General features: G+C 42.6%; 1 protein-coding gene across 1 annotated transcript in view; it reads right to left on the bottom strand.

Annotated features, from left to right (window-relative positions):
• Positions 1–2,372: 2,372 nt before the first annotated feature.
• The window catches only part of CPE (carboxypeptidase E), a 68,874-nt gene continuing 44,741 nt past the window's right edge, over positions 2,373–26,505 (bottom strand). The window contains exons 2-9 of the mRNA XM_037058343.1: positions 23,652–23,848; positions 21,491–21,658; positions 17,096–17,213; positions 15,445–15,627; positions 12,950–13,089; positions 7,681–7,780; positions 4,993–5,111; positions 2,373–3,171 (exon numbers count right to left, since the gene is read on the bottom strand). Coding sequence (XP_036914238.1) covers positions 3,073–3,171; positions 4,993–5,111; positions 7,681–7,780; positions 12,950–13,089; positions 15,445–15,627; positions 17,096–17,213; positions 21,491–21,658; positions 23,652–23,848 — 1,124 coding nt within the window. The 3' untranslated portion in view covers positions 2,373–3,072. The remainder of the gene's footprint in view (positions 3,172–4,992; positions 5,112–7,680; positions 7,781–12,949; positions 13,090–15,444; positions 15,628–17,095; positions 17,214–21,490; positions 21,659–23,651; positions 23,849–26,505) is intronic.

The raw sequence follows: 26,505 nt of genomic DNA, 5'->3' as shown, positions 1-26,505 counted from the left end.
GTTCATAGGTTTCTGGAGCAAGAGGGGCCTTAGGCAGACCTGATACAGAGGTTACTGAGGCATCACTCAGAGTCCCAAACTTGAAGCTCAAAGCCTTGATTTGATGTGACTCGAAGCTGCCTCCCCTGTGAAAGAGTTCAGGGAAACCTCTATTTGAAAAAAAGAAAAAATGAAACAAGTTACGCTGGAGACCAGAGGGACGACAGTGGTGCTCGCCAAACATTGTGGCTCAACAAAGCTGTGGGTAGCTCTGGCCAACAAGCTGTGGATGAAGTGACTCCAGGTATCTCTTCCTGCAACCAAGACAAGAGACTGAGTAAACCGTATGTTGAGACGGCTGAGCCACCAGGCTGACACGTACTGCCTCCTGAAGTCACTACATGTAGGATGAATTTCCTGAAGTCTGTACATGGACCTACAGACTTTTCATGAAAAATCAATTACTGTCAAACTAAACCAGAGATTTGGGGTTGCTTCTGCTGCAACATAGTCTAGCTTCTCCTGTATAACCCACAGGGAGCAAAATTCTGAAGTTCCTCAGGGCTCAGTTCCAATCTCCTCTCTTCTAACTCTACGGGCTCCTCCTAGGGGATTTATATGTTCCCATGGCTTTAATATGATCTATATGCAGGAGACCTTACTCCAAGCTTGCCCCAGATAGGTGTGGATTAGACCTGGTGTGCTGGCAAAATTAGCTGTGCCCCTTCTCATTCTCCATACTGCCTTGGTTTGGATAATGAAATAATATAGTCGCCTTACATATATGGCAATTACACCCAAATCTCTATTTGTGACCACAGGCCTCTGCTACAGCTTCCCCCACAGCATCTCCAGCACACACTTGACACCTCCATTTGTCAGTCTCACAAGCAGAGGCGTCTCAAGCTTGACACTTCCTATACTGAATGTTTTGCCTTCCCACCTTTCCCAACTTGCTGTGTGTCCAGTGTGCTGTGTGCCATGTACCCCTTTTCTCCAGTTAGAAATGTGACGCCCTCTTGGACACCTGCGTCTCCCTCGTCACCCACACGCTATCTCTGACCAAGGTCTGTCAGTGCCACCTCTGAAAGATGTCACAAACCCACCCACGCCCTCTCATCTCGCTGACACCACGTGATCTGTGTCACTGCCCTTCTGGACCTGCTGCAGCCTCCCAGCCAGATCCTACTCCTGCTTCCGCTCTCTACACGGCAGCCAGAATGGCCTTTAAAACACAAATTAGATCATAGCCATTCCTAGCCGAAGAATATTCAGGGATTCGAAAAACAAAAGCCTCAGGTCTCAATTCCAGTCCACAAGGTCCTGTGTGATTTTGTCCCTTCCACTTTCCTGGCCTTTGCTCCCCACCTCCCACCTCTCTCTGCTTCAGTTGCTCCATCCTTCTTTGCCCTCCAGCCAGCCGTGTGTTTTCCTACCCCGAGGCCTTTGCACCTACAGTTTCTTCTATGTGGCAGAGCCTGGTAGATGCTCACGGGAGACCACATTCTCCTCATCCACCTTGGTGTGCGGCTGGACTACATTTCCCAGACTGCACTGCAGTTGTTGTGGACAGAGAATACAATTCTAGGCAATGTGACATGAGCAGCAACTACATCACTTCCAGGCCTGGCCCTAAGGACATCCTTCACAGGCTCCTCCATGGATTTTCCTCCTGCCTGCAATGGGATGACCACCGTGCAGCTTTGACAGCCACATGCAGAAGTCTGCTGATCTTCTGTCAGAGGGGGTCCCAGAATGACTGGAGAGAAAAGCCATCTTATGCTGCTGTCTTCTGCCCGGGACAGGTACCTGAGTAAGAAACACTTCCATCGTGCTTAAGCCATTATGTAAATGAGAGTATTATTACAACAGTTGACACTATTTTTTTAAATCCTGTACCTGGAATAGTCATTAATCCTATCCACACAGAGAGAGAAACACATGCACACACAACACCCCTATACTCAGTCACTCTGCACTGCTCACACCTACTCATATTTTAGGTCTGGGCTCACGTGCACTGAGGGGTCAGCCTGAGTCACCCCATCCAGTCCAACTTAAGTTGCTCTGACATGCTCTTTCTCCACATGCTATCCTTTCTTGTCATTTCATTCATCACAGTTCATCATTACATAGTCATTTGTGTGTATATTTAAAGTCTGTGTCCACAGCTGACCCACAAGGTCCACGGAATCAGAACCTTTTGTCCAGCACATTAATATCCACAGACCTTACACTGTGCTTGGCATGCAGCAGTCAGCACGTGCATTTAAAGACGGATGAACAGATGACAGGCCACTGTGAAGGGAATGTGGCCTCTCAAATCTTTTCATCACAAGGCCACCACTCTAGAGCAAAATCATTAGAGAATTAAAAAACAGACCACGGGGATATTTTAAACCTTTATTAATTTAGAATGCAATTCTGGGCCAGTCTACAACTGGAGAACACCCTAAACTTTGAAGTCGTGTTAACGGGCTGAGTAAGAGAGCAGGATAACCCCTATATGTGCAAGCCAAGAAGTCGATTTCCATGCCCTTCATAAAACCTCTTGCTAAACACTTACATTTTCTTCCCATCAAAAAATGCATTAATAAAGATCATGCGTATATAGCTGGTCAGCACAAGAGACAAATGACAATTTATACTGAGCTATTTAGGTCTTTCAATATAGTGCTCACGACTCCAAGCTGTAACTGTTGACCTTTCCTACGACATTCATTATGTGACATTGTCACCAATTACATCCAAAGGACTTCATTAATTTTTAAAAGCTAGAATGACTCAAAAAGTCCTGTGTTGTAAATAACCATGGATTACTGCATTAAGTCTCACATGGCCACATCACTTAAACTTTCTCTTCCATCCCTTGTGTAATATATGTAGGAAAATGAATGTTATATAAGAAGAAATAGGCCAAGTTATTGTATTTTTACCTAGGAGTCTAATTATTTAAGTAATGTCTATTAATATTTAAATGATTAAAAAGGAAGTCAGTGTTAAATATTAACTGCACAAAATCTAAACGAAAACGGCCACGCTACATCAGACTACATTATACAGATGGAACAAAAGCAGCTAATTAGAGCCTTTTTAAAAATTTAAAGTTTCTGACATCATTTTCCACCATTCCATCAGTTCTTCCTTTTCTTCTTCTTTCCTTTCAGAAAATGACTCCAGTTCAAAATCAACCTAAAAAAGAAAATCAGGAATATATCATTATCAAAGTGCACATGTCCTTTAAGAGCTGAAATTAAAAAAAATAAGAGTAATTTCAGAGCTTTCAGAATAAACTCACTTGAATAAACCTGCCACTTGGATTAAAGTATATCCTTTAAAACTCTCTCATGATAAAAGACACTTTCAAGGGGGAAAAAAATCATCCAACACCATTATATTTAAAATGTGCTTTGATGTAACGGCTTCGTAGGGTTATTTAAAAGCAGATTATTTGACCCTGGCTGGTGTAGCTCAGTGGATTGAGCTCGGACCTGCGAACCACACGATCGTGGTTCGATTCCCAGTGAGGGCACATGCCTGGGTTGCAGGCCAGTTCCCAGCAGGGGACTTATGAGAGGCAACCATACACTGATGTTTCTCTCCTTTTCTCCTTCCCTTCCCTCTAAAGATAAATAAATGAAATCTTAAAAAAAAATTAAAAAAAAAATAAAATAAAATAAAAGCAGATTATTTGATGGCAGATTACATAAAGGCAGTCTTTCCCCCTCCCAGTAAAAAGATGTAACTGATCATTAATTATCTTCCTTGGAATATTCAGGGAGCTTCTCCTGTCAACCTTGAATTTTCTCCTAATAGCTAAGGGAAGATGCAGTTCTGTGTCCTGACATCCCAGACCACACGGCCCTTCTTCCCAGAACCCTGACTCTGCTAAAGAAACTCCATACACCAGCAAACCACCAGAGAGGCCGGCACCTAGAGACTCAGCCCTCCTTGTGAACTAGGGATCCTCATCCGTGAATACACGTCGCATAAAGGATACCCAACACGTGCAGCCTCCAACCCCAGGCCTCCGTGGGCCCTCTAGATATCTGTGCCTCGTTGCAGATGGAACTAAGAGTCCCTCGATGCGGCCACTGAGGCGCCTGGTAATTTAGGAACATGGTGACACTCACAGCCTCCTTGAAGTACCATGTACTAGAAAGGCTAAGGATTGAAACAGCTGAAACTTGTACAGCCTGTTTCCGGGGCTCCTTCGTTTCCCAGATTTCATTTGCCTAAATTTCCCTCCTGATTTTAATATACATACAGCCAAGTATGCATAGATACACAATCAACACCAAAGCACCAGTTAAAAGCTCAGGATGGTTTTGTTTGCAAAACGCAAGCACAGATACTCCAAACCGTGGGCACATAAACAGAAGTAAAATAAATTCTTTTCAAGTAAGCCTTTAGACTGGATATTCTGTAAGCCATCCCATGGTATGGGTAATGTGATACAAAGACAGTGGTAAAATCCTGCTCTAAGAGAAGTTTTGGTCTCATTGCCATCACCTTGCTAGCAAAAGAAATGGTATCTACTTAAATTTAATGTAGTTTTTGATAGAGAGGGTCTTGCTTATAGTATGTGCTCAATAAATGCCTAGCTAATGCCTAAAATTATCTTGCAGGCATAACGTATTTTCACAAATACTCATTGGGTAAAGTGTTATCCTAGGTACTGAAGATAAAAAGATAAATGGAACAGAATCTCATTTAGATTGAAATCAATGTGGCAAAAAAGGGGGGATTAATTTTATTAGGTTGTTTGATTTTCTTGCAGACCTCATCAAAAACTGACAAACAGTAACAAAGCTTCACATTGAGTGGTATTAAATCAACCAATGCGCCCTTGGTCAGGTTAACTTTGCTAGGACTTAGTTTTCTCCTCTGTTCAATGGAGATAATAATAGTATCACCTTACAATGTTATCGTGGAGATTAAGTACAAGTCCCTTATCTACGCCTGACACACAGAAGTGCTGAATAAATCTCAGCTGTTAACGCGATCACTTACTCGAACGGCAGGGCTGAAAGGGACCGCCACTTTCTTTGTGATAGCCAGATAGCCCGGAGCTGAGGCTGTGAGTCTGTAGTTTCCAGGTACAAGCAGTCGCCAGTAGTCGCCGTCCTTGGCTGTAAGGAAACATAATATCACACAAGGCCCACATAACTATGTGAAATGCACAGTTATGCCAACTAAGGGATACCCCCTAGACCTCAGTTCAACTCCGTTTATTCTCATTCTTAAAGCAGATATTAATGGAATTTGATGCAATTACTGAGGAAAGTGAAACTATCTTTAACAAATTTCCTAAGATAGTGATTCTTCAAAAGCGTATCAGGAACAACAAGACACAGAGTGCCCAGGCAGTGGGATCAGTCTTCTTGATTCTTGCCACGCACCTGGCCAGGTGTAGACCTAACGGTGTGAGCGTGTAGGTCAGAGTTTCACAAAGCAAGGCCCAAGGACAGTCCCCCCAGAATCCCTGAGGCCCTTGCTAGAAATTTCCAAATATTCAAGCCGCGTTGGTCTGGATTGCCTCCTAGCAACTCAATCTTCCGAAAGTTCTCCAGAGAATTCTTAAGCAGAGTTACGTTTCTCACGCTCTCACTCTCCAAGTATCTGTAGTCCCTCCACACTGAGATGACGAGGTTCGGAGCTCACCAGTACAACCATTCTCACGCACGTGCCTTGCACTCATTTGCTTTTCCCGCTTGGTGATACGTGCCTGGCAAACCACCAGCTCCGGGTAACTCCCAGCTCTCTGCCTGCCCCACGTGGTTGCAAAGGGATGGGGAAAGCACACCGCCATGCAGTGTGTCTCTAACTCATAAACACCAACCTTACACAGGTCACGGGACTGTCCTGCCTCCTGCTGGTACCTCCCTCCATAGTCTTTTCCTCTCCTATTTTTCTAGATCAGTGCAGACCCCTGGGAAACTTGTCAATATGCAAATTCTAACTCCCCAGCTCCAGGGTGAGGCCTGAGACTCTGCATTTCCAACCAGCTCCTGGGTGACGCGTCATCCAGCTGCTGGCCGGGGCCATCCCTTGGGCAGCAAGGTCCCGGGGAACAATTCCCACTCTCTCCTGTTTGCTAACACCCCTAAGTTGGCTTTCATCCTCACTGTCAGTCCCTGCTTTAATTCTTATTTCCCAATGAAAACTGAAACAACCTGAAAGAAACGAGTCCCCGGCACCATCTCTTCCAGGCTGCTTTAGACTCCACATCTCCTTCCAGCTAGCGCTTCATTTTACCTTCTTTGCTTTACAGAAACATTTCAGAGAACTGGCAATATTCTCTGTCTCTAAGGTCTCTCCTCTTCTCCTTTCTTGGATCTCCCTGATCAGGCTCCCACCACCCCACTGAAGCTCATTTTATCAAAACTCTGAACACTGGACACTTCTTAACATTTCTTCTTTCTTACAACAGTTCTAGGCTTCCAGGGAAAAATGCAGAGTTTCCTGCCTTGGACTCCATTGCCACTTCCTCCCCATTGTCCTGCCCCAAAAGACTTGCGTGTTCCAAAACCCACCCTCCATTTTTATTCCTTCCCACCTGTATTTATTTCCTAGGTTAGATTTTACTAAAATGGTCACACCACAGAACGCAGAGCAAGCCATATCCGTATGGCAGGCACACCAGGGTTGACAGACAGAAGAGGCTGCTTGTGGCCAGATTGAGCCTAGGTGCTGTCTTCAAAAGCCAACCTCCTGCCCTGGCTGGCATAGCTCAGTGGATTGAGCACAGGCCTGCGAACCAGAGGATCGTGGTTCGATTCCCAGTCAGGGCACATGCCTGGGTTACAGGCCAGTTCCCTGCAGGGGACTCACGAGAGGCAACCATACATTGATGTTTCTCTCCCTCTCTCCTTCCCCTCTAAAGATAAATAAATAAATAAATCTTTAAAAAAAAAAAAGCCAACCTCTGAAGGGCTGAGAGGACAATGTCTCGGCACAGATTCTAATATAAGTGTGGAAAGGTGAGCTGGCACCTAATGGGTTGTTGATAGATATTTGTTGCATAAATAAATAAATGGAGTTTTAGATGATAAGTGATAAAGACTAAAAATAGAAGTTATAAATATGGAGGTTAAGATAGATACGAGAACAAATGGTTTGGGAAAATTGAAATGTGGTTTAAACTTCAAAACAATGGACATCAACTGTAATCCTGCAACAGCCTGTTTAACCTTGAATAAGCCTGGATTTATTATACGATTAAATAAAGAAACACACGAAAAATCCCAAACACACAAGATGCTGGCAGTTCTCTTTTCCTACTTTTTTCATTCCCTCCTGAGGCCCACCAACACGCAGCTCGTTGGCCCCCCTTCCTCAGAGAGATCAGAAAGACGCTGGTATTTGAAGGCCCGCAAGTGCATTTTCCTGTGCCTCCAGGATGACCCAGAATCTCCAGTGGATGGCGCCACCTCGCAGCTCTGCAGGGACATAGCTGAGGACAGGGCGCCATCTGCTGCCCCCTGGTTTCTACGTGCAGCAGCTGCCCATCCTGAGTCACTGCCTGAATTCTGCCACAAAGGAAATTCAACCAGATCAAAGCTGGGAGGGGGGAGGTAATGAGACAGAAGGCATTCAATTGTTTTGCTTAGAACACCATAAGAATTATAACTGTAATAATAAGGAATGGTGCTCCTGTGGATAAGGCTAGAGCCTCAGACCACGGCAAAGAATACCCACCAGATGTAACATCGTGGTCTATTCCTTCCACTGAGATGGTTGCGTTGGCAATTGGGTTGCCTTGAAGGTCTCGGACAAACCCTTTCACTCCTCGGTGTATCTGTGAAGGTCAAGAACAATCAAAAAATTCATATTAGGAATGACCTAAAAATGACCCATCTCACAGCAAGCACCTCATTTTCTAGCAACCCACTGTAGATCCCCAAAGTCATGCTCCAAAGTCACTGAATGTTTTTTGCACTTTTTATTCTGCTTTTCCTCACGTGGACAAATGAGAAGTAATCCTCCCCAAACTGATATCTTGTTCTGAGTCCAAGGAAAACTTTGAAGTACCTTCTGAACCACCAAAACAAAAAACTAAAATAGAAAGTTTGTCATATCTGTAAAACAGTTCTGGTCTTAGCACATTTTATTACTTTCTATTTTTAATTGTTCACCTGTGATCATCTTACATGGTCACTGTCAGGTAACAAGAATACTACAGCCATTAAATACTTGTTCGTGCTAATAAAAAGATATATACTGAGACTACTTTGGCATTAAACCCATTAACAATCTTATTCTGGTTGAAAGTAAGTGGCATGAAAGATCGGGGAATTTCATAACTGAAAACTGTAGTCAGAAGTAAATTGGAAGAGTATGATTGAGAGTAATGCCCCTGAATTACATTGCAGCCATCAACCAACACCTGCAAGGCAAACTACAAAAACAGTTTTCTTTATTTTTAAATGACAATTCAACTAAGTCAGTATGTGTCTGAAGTGACAGAGTCACTTCATGCCTTTGAGTAAGTACTGCCTCTGAAATACTAAATGGTAACGTATTAAGTTTCATTCCTTAACAAAATACGTCCCAACTTCCCAAATGCTCAGATTGCTTCTCAGTCTGGCCCCAGAAAATGATTTTTCTTTCACTACTGATGCCATTGACTATTCCCTACAGAAGGCAGAATAAGTCTCACGTATCCCTTTGCCATCAGAGAATAAATTTGTCAGCAGTACAGTGTGTTGTGGAAGAGGTGACTGATTATCAGCAAATGTTTTGCATGCTCTATTTAAAAAAAAAAAAAACCAAACCTCTGGAGTCACCATGGTGTGAGGAAGCCCAAATTAAACCACAAGAAGGGAGACCACACGGAGCAGACCCCATCAGCATGGAGATGGAGAGATGCGCACAAAGCCCCCCACTGCCTCAGCGTTCCCACTCCAGCTCCATCAGACACCATCTGACCTCCAACCACATGAGAGGCCTGCGTCAAAACCGCCGAGCCAAGCAATTCCCAAATTACTGACTCCTCAAAAACCCTGAGTGATAATTCAACAATTGTTGATGTTTTAAGCCACAGCCTCTGTGGGTGATTCATTATGTAGCAGTAGATCATTGGGACACCCTTTCTATAGAAGGTAAGTGCATTTGGTTAAAAATGAAGTATATACAATGATAATTTGTAATAACTGAAAATGTGTTGAAATTGTAAGTTTGTATTTTGGTATATTTGGTTTCCCAAATAGATATATTCTCACTATGATTTAAAAAAACTGAAACTCCATAGAAGTAACATACTCTTTTCTTTAAAGGCAATTTAGAAATGGAAAAAGTTATACATGCTGTCGGTATAACAAATGAGCATTTTATTGGCAACCAGTATGGTGAGAAGAGAGTAAATACATTTTAAAAATAAAGAAAAACATGTTTAGGATCTCATGAATCTTTGACTTCTCCCCAAAACTGAGTTACGAATTAGCCAAACAAAATTAACAGATTAAAATTTAGTCACCGGAAACATAAAAAGTTCGTTTTCTGAGTGAAATACACATGACAAAAGAGTCACTGGGGATGAGAAAACTGTGGGGATGAATTCATGCATCTCGAGGCACCGTAAGTATAAACCTTAGAGAAATGAGAGGGTGAAATTTCCTCATCATTGGCAAATAAGTCAAACCATCACTTCCAAAACACACATATAATTCACTTGCCTTAGGCCCAAGAACGCTCAGTCAATAACCATGACTTTACTTTTTTCACCTTCGGCAACCCAAGACATTACAGTTTGTGATTTAACAAACAAAAAAGTAAATGTTTAACACTGATATGCCAAGTGGGGAGCAAAACGTTTCTGTTTAAAAAATTCCACTGTAGTAATAAATCTCAACCCAAGTATGATAAGCGGTCACAACTCCAGAAGAATGTAAATTGGAAAACCCTGTCCCTTCCTGGCTTTTGGAAAGAAATCACAGAAGTGAAAACCTCACTCGTAACTGGAGAAGAGAAGCTACTTAGTACACTTGTTCCTTCTTGTAATGCTCGAAAAAGAAAAAAAGGCAGAAGATGCCCCACGGTTGCTAGGGCTGTGGGCATCAGCAGTCCTTCGACCCTTGAGCAGACGTCATGGAGAGCTTGCTAAAATGGAGATCTGATGGGGTGTGGGACAGGAAACCCGTTTTTTTTTAAGATTTTATTTATTTATCTTTAGAGGGAAAGGGAAGGAGAGAAGGAGAGAAATATCAATGTATGGTTGCCTCTCGAGTCCCCTGCTGGGAACTGGCCTGCAATCCAGGCATGTGCCTTGACTGGGAATCCAACCTTGATTGTGTGGTTCACAGGCCCACGCTCAATCCACTGAGCTACACCAGCTAGGGTAGGAAACCCATTTTTAACAAGAACCTAGATAATTCTGAAGCAGATGCCCATGAGAAATTCTTTGGAAATCTTGAGAACTAAACTGTTCCAAAGCTATTGAGTGGGGCACTCTCCTTAGCAAACTACCTACCTAATTAACTTTACAATTCCAGTTCCTGCAAACGCCCCTTTAGAACTCTGCGAGAAATTTCCTCTCGACCAATTACAGAAGCAGATCTCCCAACCACCTATTTTCCAGGAGTTGTAAACTGGTCCGGGCTTACATATTAGGCCCAGGTGTTCAACTACTAATCACCACCATGCTCTGTTCATTGTCAAGAGAACAATCTCCACACAGAACTTCTGGCAGTCTTCACTGATCTCCCACCGGACTCTGAGTCCCTAACCGGACTGTGCTCTGAGGAGCTCCCGGGAAATGCCACTCTCACTGCTTCTACCCGACTTGCACCCTAACACTGGTGCCTGAGGGGGGCAGATCACGCAGACCTGAGGACGGGCCAAATTCTCATTCCAAGTGTCATAAAACAGGCCTGTATGACCTGGCTTCTCTTCTTTCCAGATTATTTCTATATAAATTGATAGAGCTTTTAGGTTGATTAATGCATGTCTACCTGCAACAATAAATATGACAACTATTCTCTTTCCTAATGGCACACGTTGTGTTTTATTTTGTTTTGTATTGGTTTTTTTCTCAAGAGCTAAGAGTAATAATCTTGTTGGGATCAACTACAGTAAATCTTATGGTCTAGCTCCAAGAAGCCTTTTCTGAGTCCCAGGCCTGGGTTAGGGACCCTTCTATGTATTGCCATTTTTTTGCAGTTAACCTTTGTTTTTGCATTTATCACCCCCTCTTGTAATTAGGTGTTCATGTTTCTGACCCCCATTAATATGAAGCCTTCTTGAGGGTGGCCACGAGCCCCAGCATCTCACATGATACCAAAGGCAAGAAAATCGCTCAATAAATTGTTGTTGAAAAATATTTATATAAAATGAAAAGCACTGTATTAAGGCGGCGTTCTTTGACAGCAAAGTGGAAAGCAAACCAAACAGCCTTGTCTTATTTCCTCTGCCTGCCAAAATCTATTGTTCAGTTAGCTCTGCTCTCAGAAGATCCATTCCAATACAACTCTCCTCATAGGAGATGTTCTACGGGGACCCCCACCAAAGTTGTTCCAGGGTCAGTGTGGCTAAAATCCTCAGTTTTGTGGTTGAAAATGCCTTTTTATGTTAACACGCAGCGGAGTCCACTGACTGACAGAATCCTGTTTAATGGCTGCTTCTGAACATCACCGTCCATCATCCGTGGATCTTTTTTTCCACAACAGTCCCTTTGAGTAAGGCCCCTCATACGGATATTTGACATGTGGAAAAAAGTTTGTAAGCTGACTTCACATGTTTTAAATGCATTGAATTTATATGTACCTGTGTTGTGTATGTATGCATACATGCAAATGGCTATATATTTAAATAACATTTGTTTATGTGAAATTGCTTTAAAACTAGTCTGGACTATTTGGCACGTGAAACTAACTCTGCTCTACTTGACTCTGGGTGTAAACGGCCACACACAGGGCAGACCCTGAAAACTGCCAAGGCACCGCACACAAGGACCAGTTGTTAGGTCTTCTCACCATCGCTGCCCTGGTGCCAATGTCTACATGGCACAGAGACACGGGGTTGGCAGGGCACTGGCCTGGGCAGGGAAGGTAGTTTACTCTGAAAGATGGTGAGATGCCCCCAAATTCTGTACAGATCCCACTGGAGTTGCTACATAGGTGGCTGGTGCAGATGGAGACCTATGTCATGAGAGGCGACCCGGCCTAGTGACTCTGAACTACACAGCCTGGACTCTGACTGAGTGACTTCAGGCAGGCTGCTCAATTTCTCCGTGCCCCCGATTCCTTATTTTTAATTCAGAGATTTTGATGATGATGATCATGCTCATGGAGAAAAAGAAGAGAATGATATAACTTCCCTCTGACTACAGCCATACAACCCTGAAAGCACCAGACCTCGTCTGATATAGCTTCCCTCATAGAGTTGTAAGGATTAAATATATTAATTACTACATGTAAGACATTTAGAAGAATGCCTGGAAAATAGTAAACGTCCAATAAATGCAAGCTATCATTATTATTATTTCACATTGAGCTGAGTTTAGTGTGAGACAAATGAGGCAGGTGGGGCACAAGATTTAAGGACACACTCACTCTTAGGTGCTGATCTGATGCCTGCATGACTTCGAGACGGAATGCCTCCTTAAATCCTAGATGCCTCACTTAGCTCCTTCTAGTCCTAATTCTGCCTGGGAGGTCCAACGGGCCCAAGGTGGCCAGAGTGGAGGTCAGTCCTAGGACTGCCCTTGCTTGGAGCAATATGAATGAAAACGGGGTTTTCCCTTGCTTCTCCACAACCCTCCAGGTCAATCAGTTCTCAGTGCATATTCATGAACCGCAACACCTATGACAAATGAAAGCCTACTTGAACCACTACTGACCCATTTTCCACATGTCGCATCCTCATTCTGGGTCAGATGCATTCCCCTGGATGGGGCTCCTCTTAAGAGACTACTGTATACCAGGCTTGCATGCTCTTAAGTTTTCCATCTTACACTGGAGACTGTGTTTACCTGCTCGAGGTAGCTGATGAGGGAGTTTTTGTTATCCTCCCAGTAGCTCTTCAAAGTCTCTTCAGGTGGAAACTTTTCACAGCTCAGCTCCACGGTGATCTCAAAGCAGTTGCTGCTCAGGTAATTGAAGTCTTGCATTCCTGCCAAAACACCAAATGGAAAGTCTCAGCATGCATGTGGTGACTAAAACTCTACATGGGCCGTTCTGTTCAATTGAGAGCCGAGTAAAAGATACAATAAGCCATACGTTTGGGGGAGCCTTAGGGAAAGCACAAGAAAAATTACCTAAAGGACAGAATAACACACTTGGGAAATGATTATTACCTTAGAAGCACAAACGCTCAGGTTCTTACGTGACCATGTAAGCCTAATGCATTGCTGTTCCAAGGTGCTCATACATCAGCCACGTTGCTGAAGTTGGCCTCAAAGAATACAGCAGGGAAGTGACGTCATCAAAGTGGCAAAACAGGAGTTTTCCATGGTCTTCCCTCCCCAAAGAACACCAATTTTGACAATCACTCATGAATAGAGTGTCTTTGAGGAAGTCTAAGAATGTATTGAAAAATTCCTGGTGTGGCTGGAACTCTGTCAATGGTTGGAGTGTTGTTCTGTAGCCAAAAGGTTGTGGATTCAATTCCCGGACAGGGCACATGCCTAGTTTACACATTCTTCTTAAACACACATGGAACTATTCTCCAGAATAGATCACATGATAAGTCACACAAAACAAGTCTTAGCAAACTTAAGGAGACTGAAATAATCATAGCAAATATCTTTTATAACAACAATGATATGAAACTAGATATCATAACAGGAGGAAAATGGGAAAATTCACAAATATGCAGAAAAGTAAACATTATTCTCCTGAACAACCAATGGGTCAAAGAGGAAATCAAAAGAGAAATAAAGTATCTTGAACAAATGAAAACAGAAAAACAGCATACCAAAAGTTACGGGATGCAGCAAAAGCAGTCCTAAGGAAGAAGTTTGCTGTGGTAAATGCCCATATCAAGAAAAAAATCTCACAATCAATGACTTACGAATATGGAACCACCAAAGCCTGGTCCCCTGACCTCAAGGCAGGACAACCCTTCCTGTAATTTAACCTTCAGGTTCTCCTCCCAATGGCTCAGGCCAAGGTTAGACTGTACCTTCGACCACATCGTTGCTCAGCTCTATCTCCTTCCTTACCTTGCTTCCCTCATTTCCATATAGGGTTTTTCCTAAAAAACACTCCTTCAACAAAGTATGAGAACCCAAACTCCTGTCTCAGGTTCTGCTTCTAAAAAACCTGACCTAAGACACTAATTTTACTCACTAACTATATTGCTAAGGAAAGTCACAGCCTTCTTTGACTATTCAATTACTGTGGTACATAACCATTGACTAGGATTAAAATCTTAATATTATTGCTTTTAACTGATCTAGATAACTTGATATCCTGTAGACAATGCATTATTTATCCAAAAAGGTAATTCCAAAGGGATTACTAAGGTTTTTAGAAAAACCAAAGTATAAAATTACTTCCCATTTGATTGGACATAGTCTAAATCCTAAAATCTGATATATGTCTCAAGCTGAGGGGGAGAGGAATGTGCTAAATCTAATCTGACCTAGTGCAAAATATTAATTACAACAGGATAAACACATATAAAAGGATAAAAAGAAAGAAATCAGGAAGAATATTTTTCTCAGGGCATAAGTCAACAAAAGCAGCACATTCAACAAACCAAAATCCTATAATTAGATAGCACTGCTTCTGTCCTAATTAATTCTCTTTTCCACTTCCAAGGAGGCTGTAGAATATTGTTCTCAGCCAAGGAGGCACAGAACGTCCGTGTCTCTACATTGCGCTGCGCATCACTGGTAGAGGCAAGTGTTGCACACCTGTGATTGGTCTGAGCAGCCAGAGGAGCGAGGTCACAGCAGAGTCCACGCTGGGGCGCAGGGAGCCACGGCAGTGCCTGGTGTTTTCTACAAGATGCTGCACGTGAGCTTTCCCTTTTCAGACGCCACAAAGGAGCTTCCTGACCTCCCCGTGCTTACAACAGCAGTGAAGATAAAATCAATTTTCCACATCAAATAGTCTCCATTAAAATAAGAACAAAAAAGTACATGGCCCAACATATGGGACAGGTCAAAGCCTGCCCTCTGGAACATATATTTACCTATAGTCAAAGCATGACTAATATATAATAATCAGGATGCTCTCTTATTCCTTAAGGCCAGAATTTCAAAAGTAGGGTAGTTACTATTCAATGTCTGTTTTCCCAAAGGACATCTCCTGTTCATGTCCTATCCCTCTTCAATGAGCATCTTGATTTTTAAAAACAAAACTATATACAGTGATCATTCATGCAGAAAACTAATTTTAATGGATGAACTATAGATTGTCTATTTTTTAGTGGGTAAGGAGGATGGAAGATTCTCTAAATCCAAACGATAACTATAAATAAGCAACTACCACAGAATTGAAGAGTGAAAAGGAAACTCACCGCCTGGGACGCTGTACCAAGCAGCACCATTGGTTGTCCCATCTACAAAGCTGCTGTCATCATCATTCTTGCGACACGGTGGCCGATTGGGGTCCGACATGGGTGGGTTAAAAGAGGAGTATGCCCTGGCCAAGCTCTGGAAAATGGCATCATCCGGGCAGGAGCTATATTCATGAGTACTACCTAGAAAATAAGTGCACAGGGTTAAAGAAATGGGCAGGGACCAAGGAGACCACATGTTTTCTGAAGGGTGAGTCAGTGTTGACCCCTTGCTGATATATTATTTTTTAGCTCCATCACTGTGAGAAAGAAACGAAGGTCTAAGTACACAGCAGTTACACCTAGTTTTTAGGTTATGTAACTTCCATTGCTAATACTATAAAATAAAAACCTCACAGGATGTACATTCTACTTATGAATTCAGAGCTTCACAAGAAAAAGTGATATGTTCATAGTAAACTGGACCTGGCAGGACAGTAAGATTTCCATTGTGGACATTTTTAATCTAAAAAAAAATGTACTTATAAAGTTGGCAATTATAAAATAGTCATAAGGATGTAAAGTACAGCACAGAGAATACAGATGACACTATTGTAATAACTATGTATGGTGTCGGGTGGGTACTAGACTTATCGGGGTGATCACTTTGTAAGTCATATAAATGTCTAATCACTATGTTGTACACTTGAAACTAATAATATTGTATGTCAACTGTAATTGAAAAAATAATTTTTAATTTTTTTTAAAAATGTACTTGTACTAACCTCATAGCCACTATAACCCACTCTCATCCATACTTTTCAGTATCTGAATTTAGAGTTTTAAAAAATCCTTTATGCATGTTGTGAAAACAAATAGTATTTTCAATACACTATACTCTGACTCATGTATTATAAAATAGGCCAGGCTTTTAATTTCCTAGCTATTGACATAGCACAAAAATCTCTAAATGTTTAACAATATTTTACCAAAGACTTTCTTCAAAACTCAAAGTTTCCAATATCCAAAATTATCATTCTGTGTTTGCAAAGAGCTAACTCTTCAAAGGTCCCTGAGAATCCACCCAAAGCAGGAAATTTCCTGGAGCAACAAAAATTAAGCTGAAATTATCTCTCTGGCTAAAGCTTGCTATGCCTGAAACTTAACGAAAACATGTCAGAGAAAATCCAAGCACCGCTTTCCCTCCCTGACACCACCAGAAACAGTTCCGAACACAAAAGTGTGAGAGCTGGAGAGACACATGTGCACTTCCACGGGGCCCTGGTCGGGCACCGAGAGTCCGCCTCCATTTTTAAGCCTCCATCTTACACACAGAGCTACATAACATCCATGATCTCTTTATGTTACCAGTGTCCAAGAGTGACCCAAGCTCATGACTTCCGTTTTTTCCCTTTCTTTTTGTCCGAGTATTTTGTCGAGATTACGTTTCTCTTCATATAAACTTTTTAAAAAAGTTACAGTCCTTTCCTGCCAAACATACACGGCCAATCCCATGTGAAATAGTTAGGGGCTGCTCCTGTTAAACATATGAATTTCTATGGGCAAAATCACTTAACCATGAGTTCCCTAGAAGAATATCATAAAAGTCCCCCTACCACTGTAAAGTAACTGTAAACTTTGAACCAATTAGTGAAACGGAAAGACCACCTACCACTCCGGGTCTCATCATACGGGTAATTGGCCACGAGGTCTCCTCCGTGGAGATTGGCAGAGAGCACAAAAGGAATATCCATAATCCAATGGATGACGGCCTTGGTCTCAGGAGCAAGCTGTAATAAAGATTGGCGGTTAAAAGGATTATAAATGGGCCCTGGCGGGTGTAGGTCAGTGGATTGAGCACGGGCCTGCAAACCACACAATCGCAGTTCCATCCCCAGTCAGGGCACATGCCTGGGTTGCAGGCCAGTTCCAGGCAAGGGACCCATGAAAGGCAACCATACATTGATATTTCTCTCCTTCCCTTCCCCTCTAGAGATAAATAAATAAAATATTTTTTAAAAAGGATTATAAATGGGCAATCACTGGCAAGACCACTTGCCAGAAAGGACGTAGGAAAGGTTTAAAAAACACCTAAAACCTGGTTGATGACTTTGTGGCTTGTTTTCATTTTTTAAAAAAGTTTCCTATATGAACGGCATTCCCCATCTCTATGTTTCCATAGATTTACAATAAAAAATATTTTAATTGTCTTTAAATTTCCCTACAAGTTCTACTTTTGTGGGCTGCCAGCTTTTCTCCTCCGGAAAACAAGCATGTAAATCACTTACAAATTTTGGAATATAGCCATTTGATGTTTCAGTGTTAATAATAGCTAAGGATAAGACAAAGAGAAAAGAAAATAGTTGAACCCTGTTACAGAGTGATACCCAAAAGTCCATGAAGCCAAACCTAGATTTAATACCTGACCTATTGCTATTTCAATCTCTCCCAGAAGAAATACAATGGTAATCAATCAACCTGTCTGGAATTTTATGGTCAAACATCAGTAAGGTAGTCTCCAGCAGGCAAAGAAAGAAGAGGCAATTTGCATGATAAAAGGCCTTGCTGTTAGCTTCCCCCCAGAAGACTGTCCTGGTCTAAAGAAATACTTTCTTTTCTTAAAGAGCTCCCTTGCCCCACCCTTGCCTCACCCTTCCATTCCCTACAACCCCTCCAAGGGCCCTTCCACTCACCAGACCTGATTCATGAGTTAGAATGAATGGAGACCAATTCAATCTAACTAAACCTACTGAGATCTTCAAATTTACTCGGCTGAATTTTGTTTTTAACACCACAGACCAGGGTTCCTTTTCTATGGTGGTTCAATTCCAGAAGTGTGATCAATTTTATTCCCTATTTTTGCTTACTATTTTCCTAATTCCTTTCAATTACTTCAAACATTATCCCTATAAAAAGTACTAGCCTGGGTCTCTGTCAGAGCGCACTGTAAAATATCAGGTCACTTTGAAATGATCCTCTTAACGTGGAAAACACAGGCAAAAGTTTTAGCAAATCGCATTGTCTTCTCCACGGGGCACAATCTTTCATATCTTGGAAACAAAATAAAGGAGGAAAGACATTTACTCCAAAGAATTAATATGGAACCAAAAGCTTGATATTTTTATGGGATGAGTTTTTAACAGCCAACTAGGCAAACTTTCAAATTCCCAAGTACTTCTTTGATTTAAAAATAATAACATAAAAGCTTTACTGGCATATTTCCATATATTTATAGGTTGATACATGCATAAAAAATCATTTTGAAGGCGACTCAGCCAAAGGTAAATGATGGTCACTTAAGACTGTAGGCTAATCGGTTATTTTCCTCATTTATATTCACTTTATCTTTTTGTTTGTGCTAAAATATTAATTTTGTGATAAAAAACACTTTGAAGAAACTATGCTTTGAAGTAAAGACGCAATCTTGAACAAACAGTCGTGTGCAGCTATGAGGTGTGGCCTGTTGTTATTTCTCACACTCGTGTGTCCTCCGCTACTAACATGCATGTTAGCAGTATGCTTGACAGCTAGCAAGCGAATTCCACAATTTGATAAAGTAAGCTCCTTTTTGAGTATTAATAGAGTCTTTTCAGGCTGACTAACTGCTGAGACCCTGAGGTGCTGTAATTATATATTTAAGGGATCCACAGAGAAGCTTCTGGAACACCCTATGATCAAGCCCTTACTGCAAACTAGGCTCAACTGGGACCTATTTTTAAAACTTTCATGTAAAGAGTGGAAATAAAGCACTAATGTTATGCTCTACAATTAGATGGCTTTGGTCCTTAAAATATATTAAAGCTATTTTTATTCTGTTTTCTGTACAACTTTAGCTATTAAAGACAAGTATAAATTTAATAAAAAATTATTTATGTTAAGCCACTTTGTTTCCAAGCAATCCAGGCCAAGGGTCACGGTCTGAGCCCAGATGACAGTGGAGATGACCCAGCTGAACAGTTCAAGAGCAGATAAGAAATGACTTAGCAGGAAAGAACTCCAGGAGAGCAAGAGCTTTTATCCCGAGGTTCAGGAGAGTGGGGAAGTGGGGGGGAGTGGGCGCGGGGCGGCGCATCTGAAGAACTCGGTAAAAGCACAGGTTCCTTTCCTTCACCCCGCCCTGCAGCATCCACATCGCAGGCCTCTTCAGTGGGAATCCACGGGCATCTGCATTGCTGGCCCCTGAGCCTAGCACACCAAACACACATGAACCTTGCCATTTAAGGACCACCATGAGGGATATAAATACTACATGCACATCCCTTCCCCTGAGAAGGGGAACTGGGAAAGGGAGGAAATGTAAGAACATTAATGAAATGCCTACCACGCCCAGTACGAGGGTGAGTCTAACCACTATGTCAGTCTTAATAACAAAGATGGAAAAAGAAGATGAACGAGAATGGGCAGTGTCATCTGGAAATTCCATGTAATGTGAACAAACCATGCAGCTTTCTAGACACTGGAACACATAAAGAGACAGAAAATCCTTAGCCAACTGCTTGCTCAGACAGGAGCTGGTGGGCTGAAGGACATGGGGTATGAGAGCCAGGTTAACAAGCGGGGCCGTGGCAGCCGCCAGAGACCAAGAGAAACTTGGACGGCCCTGGAAGGATGATACAATGGAGACGTGGTACTTTCCAAGTTCTCACATAGGAAAGACACTGAGAATAGACACTGAGCCACAGCGGCACTGCCTGGAATCACCGAAGAGAAACTGAGAACTGCCCACGGGACTCCTTCTCGCCTTTCGTACACGACAGGCTCTCCCTCTCCCCCGTGGAACAGAAAACAATATGCGGACCATTCCGTTTGTGGGAGCATCAGATGTTTAGTGGATGTCACTGTGTCCAGCTAAGCCTGAGGCACATGACAGAGAGCACTGAGAAATTGTGCCCAAATGGTAATAATAGTTCGATCTTGATAACCACCCTATGAGGGAAATACTATTATCATCTCCGTATTTCAGAGAAAGACGTGGAAGCACACAGTGCTGAAGTAACTGTCCAAAAACTCACACAGAAGCATGGAGCCAGGACTGAACCAGGGTGGCTGCCTGCAGGGTCTCCATGCTAGTCCGTCACCCAGTTCTGCCACACTGAGTTTCTACTTTACCTCTCGGCAGTGGAGAACCGGCAAGGCTTTTTAAGTCACAGAGCAATGATCTGTGTGTGAAGGCAGTCACTGTGGAAGAAACCAAGGAAACTGAATGGAGCTGAGAGAGGCTGAGCCCAAAACAAGAATAGGGGGCCACTGTGGTCATCAGGGCGGCGGAGGGGGCCTGCCCTAGAGCCGTGGAGAGTCTGCCGAGCAGGGGAAGACAGGTGCCAGGGGGTGAAATCACTGAGATCTGGTGACTAACTGCTGACAAGCAGTGACAGCCATGAAGAAATGAGTCTTTGATGGTGACAGTTCAATGAGAGAACAGTGTTTTCTTGGGGAACAGATGGGGTTTGGGTCAGGCTGAGCTTGAGGATCTGGGTGCCACACCAGACAAAGAGACTCCATAGCAAGCGAAATAGAGCAACAGAGCTCCGTGCGAGAGCTGCAGTTACAGGCGCGGACCTGGGAGACCCAGAAGGTCCAGGAAAGGATGGAAACCTAAGGAAAGACAGAGGGGCAGCGGGTGGGACCCTGAAAGCCGGCATTGAAGCCAAGGTGGGCAAAGCAGGGAAAGAAACCAAACAGTGATTCTAAAGGCAGTAGGAGAGGTTAGACAGAGAGGAGTTGTCCAAAGCAAGCAGGAGAAGATTCTGGAAAAAATGATCAACAGTGTAAAATGCTATAGGAGGAGCCAATCAGATGTCCTGAGAAGCACCTCTGAAAGGTCTGGGGTGACTTTCCAAGACACCCACAACTGGGTTCCACTCTCCTACCCCCACCCCCAACCACCCCGCCGGATTCTGGGGGCAGGGCTGGCATCAAGGCTCCTGCCTCTCCAGCCTTGACTTCCCAGCCACCGTGAGCCACCCACTGGGACTCAGGGCTGGACATGACTCCTACGTCCTTCATTGTGACGAAGACTTTCCTTAGGCTAAAGGACAGAACCCAAGAGTCGGTACGTGACCTCTACCTTTGTGTTCTGATCCACAATCTTCTTCAGATTTTTCAGCAGATGATTATTAGGGCCGCCTTCTTTCTCATTAACATAAACGATCCTGTCCAGGTCAGGAAAGTTCCGGTTCAGGTCTACTCCCTGGGCGTTGCTTCGACCCACGAACCAGTCCTTGAGCTCACCGGGCTACAAAAAAAAAAATCAAAGAGAAAAATCACCAGTTATTTACTATTACTGTTACTATGTATTTAAGGTCTCCATCAATAATTTTTAGAAGAATTTATTGATTATTTATTTCAACAGTATTATCCCATAATAGCATTTCCCCTATTTTACTGATATAAACATGTAGAAATCAGGTTTAAAATAACTGTTATGGCTATTTTGAAAACACTTTCAAAAATAATATTTTAAATGTGAACAAGTAATAGCAGTTAAAAGATATTTATCATCAAGTTGCAAAAAAGTCAATATATATTAGCTGGTTATAGAGGGCATGTTTCAAATCATGCCGTTCTATACTAAGGCTGAAATAAATATTCCGGGCCTCTGCAAACCACAGCAATCTGCTTTTAAATATTCAAAAGAATAAATTACTACATAAGATCAGAAGCTTAAAAGAGTTTAGCATTAATTATTTATATATTAAGAATAAACCTCCCTCTTGTCGTTTTCATGGGAAAAAATGAACTCTAAAACTCTTGTTTTCGTTTTCATGAAAAAAGAGTATGAGGTCTAGAACAAAAGTCCAGAGCTTTATAGTTGAGAAGTTTCTCTTCAACCTTAAACCCTTCATTTCACTAAGTATAGCCTGAAAATTCACTGAACTTCAGATATTAAGTTATATTCTATAATGTAGACTTTTTTATTTTACTATGAAATTATATCAAATCTATTACATAATGTCCAGATTTCTGAGGGCACAGAAGCTCAGATCCCCTAGACTGTGAGGAATAAACATATATAAGACAGAAAGTAGCAATGATAATATTTTCTCCATTCTTAAAGTTCTAAATATCACCTTAAAACATTACATGATTTAATTCTCTGTGTTCTAGAATTCTCACCTCATAACTTTAGAAATTACATACCAATGTTATACTTTCATCACAGAAATTCATTGTCTGGGGTTTCTTATGATGTCGAACTACCACGTCACTGGGTCTAGTATGTTTAAGTACAAGTTGACTTCTCAACTTTATATATACATAGCAGATATCTACTTTACTATGTTTTCACATATAAAAAATCATTTGAAACTGGAGAAAACAACAAATGTAATGTCCCCGTCCAAACAAAAAGGGAACACACACCATGTATCTTCTCTTAAAACATTGTTACTTTCCAGCTTCTTGTACAGTTAAAATGTGCTAAACCAATTTTATTGTAGAGGTAGGAGGGGTGTTTTGTTTCGTTTTCTTTTTCTACTTTACTCATCACACATAGACAAGGAAGGATTAAGCATCAGTGAACCACTGCTCTGGCCAACAAAAATCTTTATTCTTAGGTTTCAGTAGAGGGCGCTATGACATCAATTCATTCAGATAATGCGGCGATTTTCAACCTGAGCCACAAGAATTTTTAAAACGTGCAATACCTATTTATCAGGGCAGTGACTTCTTTCCCTTTAGACCATCAAATTGAAAAAGGACAGACAACAGCCAACACAACAGCAGATGTCAGGTGCGAATGAATCAAAATTACACCCCCTTTTTTTTTTGGTCAGATCAGCCAAAAACACTTTTTGGTGTGCCCCAGAATTTCAATAATTAGTTTACATGTGTGCCATGAGATGAAAAAGCTTGAAAATCACTGAGATACAGCAATGATATTATTCTCTAATACAGACCAGTATACATTTTATGGACTTGTAGATTTTTAGGATATTGACCAAGTAACGAACATGGATAAGTAAATATAATTTATTTAACACCGAATTATGTTGATTAAATACTGATTCATTAACAACATTTCTCACTTGCAACCTCTGCTGAAGAAACTCTCACCCATCATCCTCTGATGGTGGTAAGAATTTTTTTCTTACCAGCAGGACCTGTGACACATACTCTCCTCCTGCACCGACTGCAAGTGTTACGTGAGCGCATCACCTGTCCATCAGCCCGTGTGTGCGGACTCACAAAAGGAACGCAGGCCCTGCACTGCGCTGGCTCGCACGCACCTGAGATGCGGCCTTCTCAAAGCCATCAGGGTTCAGTGAAGGCATGATGTGAATCCGAGTGTTGTGGACCAGCTTGACTATCGTCTCGTTCCCTTTCTGGTATTCGTTGCACAGGTACTGGGCGAGGAAAATGAGCAGCTCCCGTCCAACAGCCTCATTACCATGCATGTTCCCAATGTATTTAAACTCAGGCTCACCTACAAGATAAAACAGTGTAGAGATGTTTTCTGTAACACCCGTACAAGGCAAATGACATACGGTGCCAAAAACATTGTATGTCTACTAGTTTATTACACATAGCTGATAACTTCTTTTCCCTCCAGAACTGATGCCCCAGAAATCTACCCTGAACATCAAAACACTCCAAAATCCCCTTCTGATCTTCTGTTTCTCTCCCCCTAGTTACCCACTTTTTATGGACTAAATCCTGTCTCTCAGATTCCTATGTGGAAGCCCTATGTCCCCAATGTGACCGTATGTGGAGACAGCACTTTCAAGGAGAGAGCTAAAGTTAAATGAGGTCGTAAAGATGGGGGCTCCAATCCAACAGGACTGGTGTCCTTAGAAGAAGGAGAACACAGGCACAGATCTCGCTCCTCTCTCCCAGGTGCACAGAAAAAAGGCCCCGAGGATCCAGGGAAAAGGCTGCTGCCCGCCAGCCAGGAGGAGAGGTCTCACCAGAAAACAACCCTGTTGGCACCTTGACCTTAGCTTAGACGTGGAGCTTCCAGAACTACGAGAAAATTAATTTCTGTTGTTTAAGTGCCCAGTCTATGACATATTTTATGGCAGCCCAAGTAGACAAAGACACCAGTTTCCCCAATAACAAACAATACATTGCGTGCCTATTGGTTAAGCACTGGACTTTGCATGTGTCCTTGTCCAGTCCTCCCCAAACATCTAAAAGTAGACTTTATTATCCATCTATTTTAAGATGAGCAAACTGCAGTTCCAACTGTGTAAGAGGCCTGAGCACAGTTACACAGCCACAGAGCCAGGATTCAAGCACTTACCTCATTATCTAGTTAAAAGTCTGTGCTTTTTCGGTTGTTAGGGTTTTTGGTTTTTTTTAGCCATAGTGATTAAACTTCTGGAGCCAGACTCTGTGGGTTGAAGTCCTAGCACCAGTTCTCACCCCCAGCCGTGAGCAAGTTACTTCAGCCCGTGCCTCTGTTTACCCGTCTACAAATCAGATGACAGATTCTACCTCATGGGGTGACTGTAAGAACTAAGTGAAATAATAAGTGTACATGCTTAGAACAGTGCCTGGCAAATAACAAATGCTGTGTGTTTGCTATACTTATTTGAATAATAATATTATTATTATTACTACTGTGTGACATTACCTTGTCACTGTGAGGTGCGTTAGCACACACAACCTAGTTTTCGCTTTACAGTAGCCCACCCAAAGGGGGGAGACAGATATGAGTATTACCATTGCTGTACGAAGGCAGCCCAGAGAGGACGTTTTGCTGAAGGGCTCAAATTCCAACACAAATCACGGTCTCCCGTGTCTGCTGCCCTCCACCGCATTTCAGGGGAGGAATAAAGCAGCGAGGTGACTTCGCCAACCCTGTTCGGCCCGTGCTGGCTGCACCCATCCCACAGGCCCGATTTCGCCAGTGGTGAAGATTCCCCCATTTACAAAACCGCCGGGACTGCTCACTCTGGTTTAAAAAACGGTTGGCATTAGGCTTCTCCTGGAATTACGTCATCTAAATATTCTTTGCAGCAGATTCCTGAGTGTGGCTTAAGGGACTGCTAGCCACAGAAAACCACGTCCTGTGTGACCTCTCGGCCTGAGCTTAAGCTGATCCTCTTCTAAGGATCAGATGGGAGCAGATCAGTGCTATTTATATGCCCCTCATGTTTTACTTTCAGGGGAACCCTCTAATGAAACGACCTCCAAGAGACTTGCCCGGGAGATATGTGAGAAGAGATGTTTTCTTTGCTTCTGATTTTAAAACGCGTAAGAACCTCCTTCCCTTCTGTCGCATTAAAGCAGGTGCCTTACACCTTCCCCGGGCTGGACGCACTCACTTGATGGCAGCCCAGGAGAAACTGGAGCAGTCCGTTGTGAAATAGAGCCCAAGCAGCCAGAGGAACATCAGAGCCTGCTTTGCAGTCCTGAGAACACTGCAACACAGCAGGCACTCTGGTCCCGCTCGCTCGACCCAGCCCAGCCCTGAAGCTTCGGTCACTCAGAAGAGCTTGGCCCACGGCCCCGTAAGCATACGCTGAAATTCCCTATTACTTCTCTGGGTTAAAAAAAAAAAAAACACCTTTAACCACTTAAAGCAGAAATGGCAAATGCAGGGTCACTCAGCCCCCTATGTTTTGTGTGTCTGTCAGGGTGCATTCTGCATTTGAATTTGAAGGCTCTGGGATAGCACCTGCTCTCCTGGGCAGCAGGACCCTCTAACCCACTTCACACGTTTGTGCTTGCAACTCTGGGTTCTCAAATGCAGAAGATTTCCAGTGCGGCTCTTGCATATGAGTTAGCAAAAGAAAAGGCAAGAGTGTTTTTTATCTTCCTCTGTCTTCAGGAATAAATTAGATCTCTAGATAATGCTATCACCAGAATACAAAAGGGCTGTCTTCTTTCAAGCCTGCAGACGTGTCTTGTAAACTGGAGAAGAGCCACAGATTAACTACAGCTTTTGCTGGAAGTATATACGCAAATTCCAGTGTCGGGCATCACAAGCAGCATTCCTAAACTCAAGGAATGTCGGGTCTGAAAGACACAGATGTGCCCAAAACAGTGTCCAGGAGAAAGGCAGTGATGAAGGAATGTTGGATCATAAACAACTATCTTCCAGCTTCTAAACTGGAGTATTCCTACGGCCCCTCTGGC

This window comes from Sturnira hondurensis, unplaced genomic scaffold (assembly GCF_014824575.4).
Source record: "Sturnira hondurensis isolate 20B ecotype Veracruz unplaced genomic scaffold, ASM1482457v3 Scaffold0010128, whole genome shotgun sequence".
Classification (NCBI taxonomy): domain Eukaryota; kingdom Metazoa; phylum Chordata; class Mammalia; order Chiroptera; family Phyllostomidae; genus Sturnira; species Sturnira hondurensis.
This window is presented reverse-complemented; position numbering and strand designations above follow the sequence as displayed.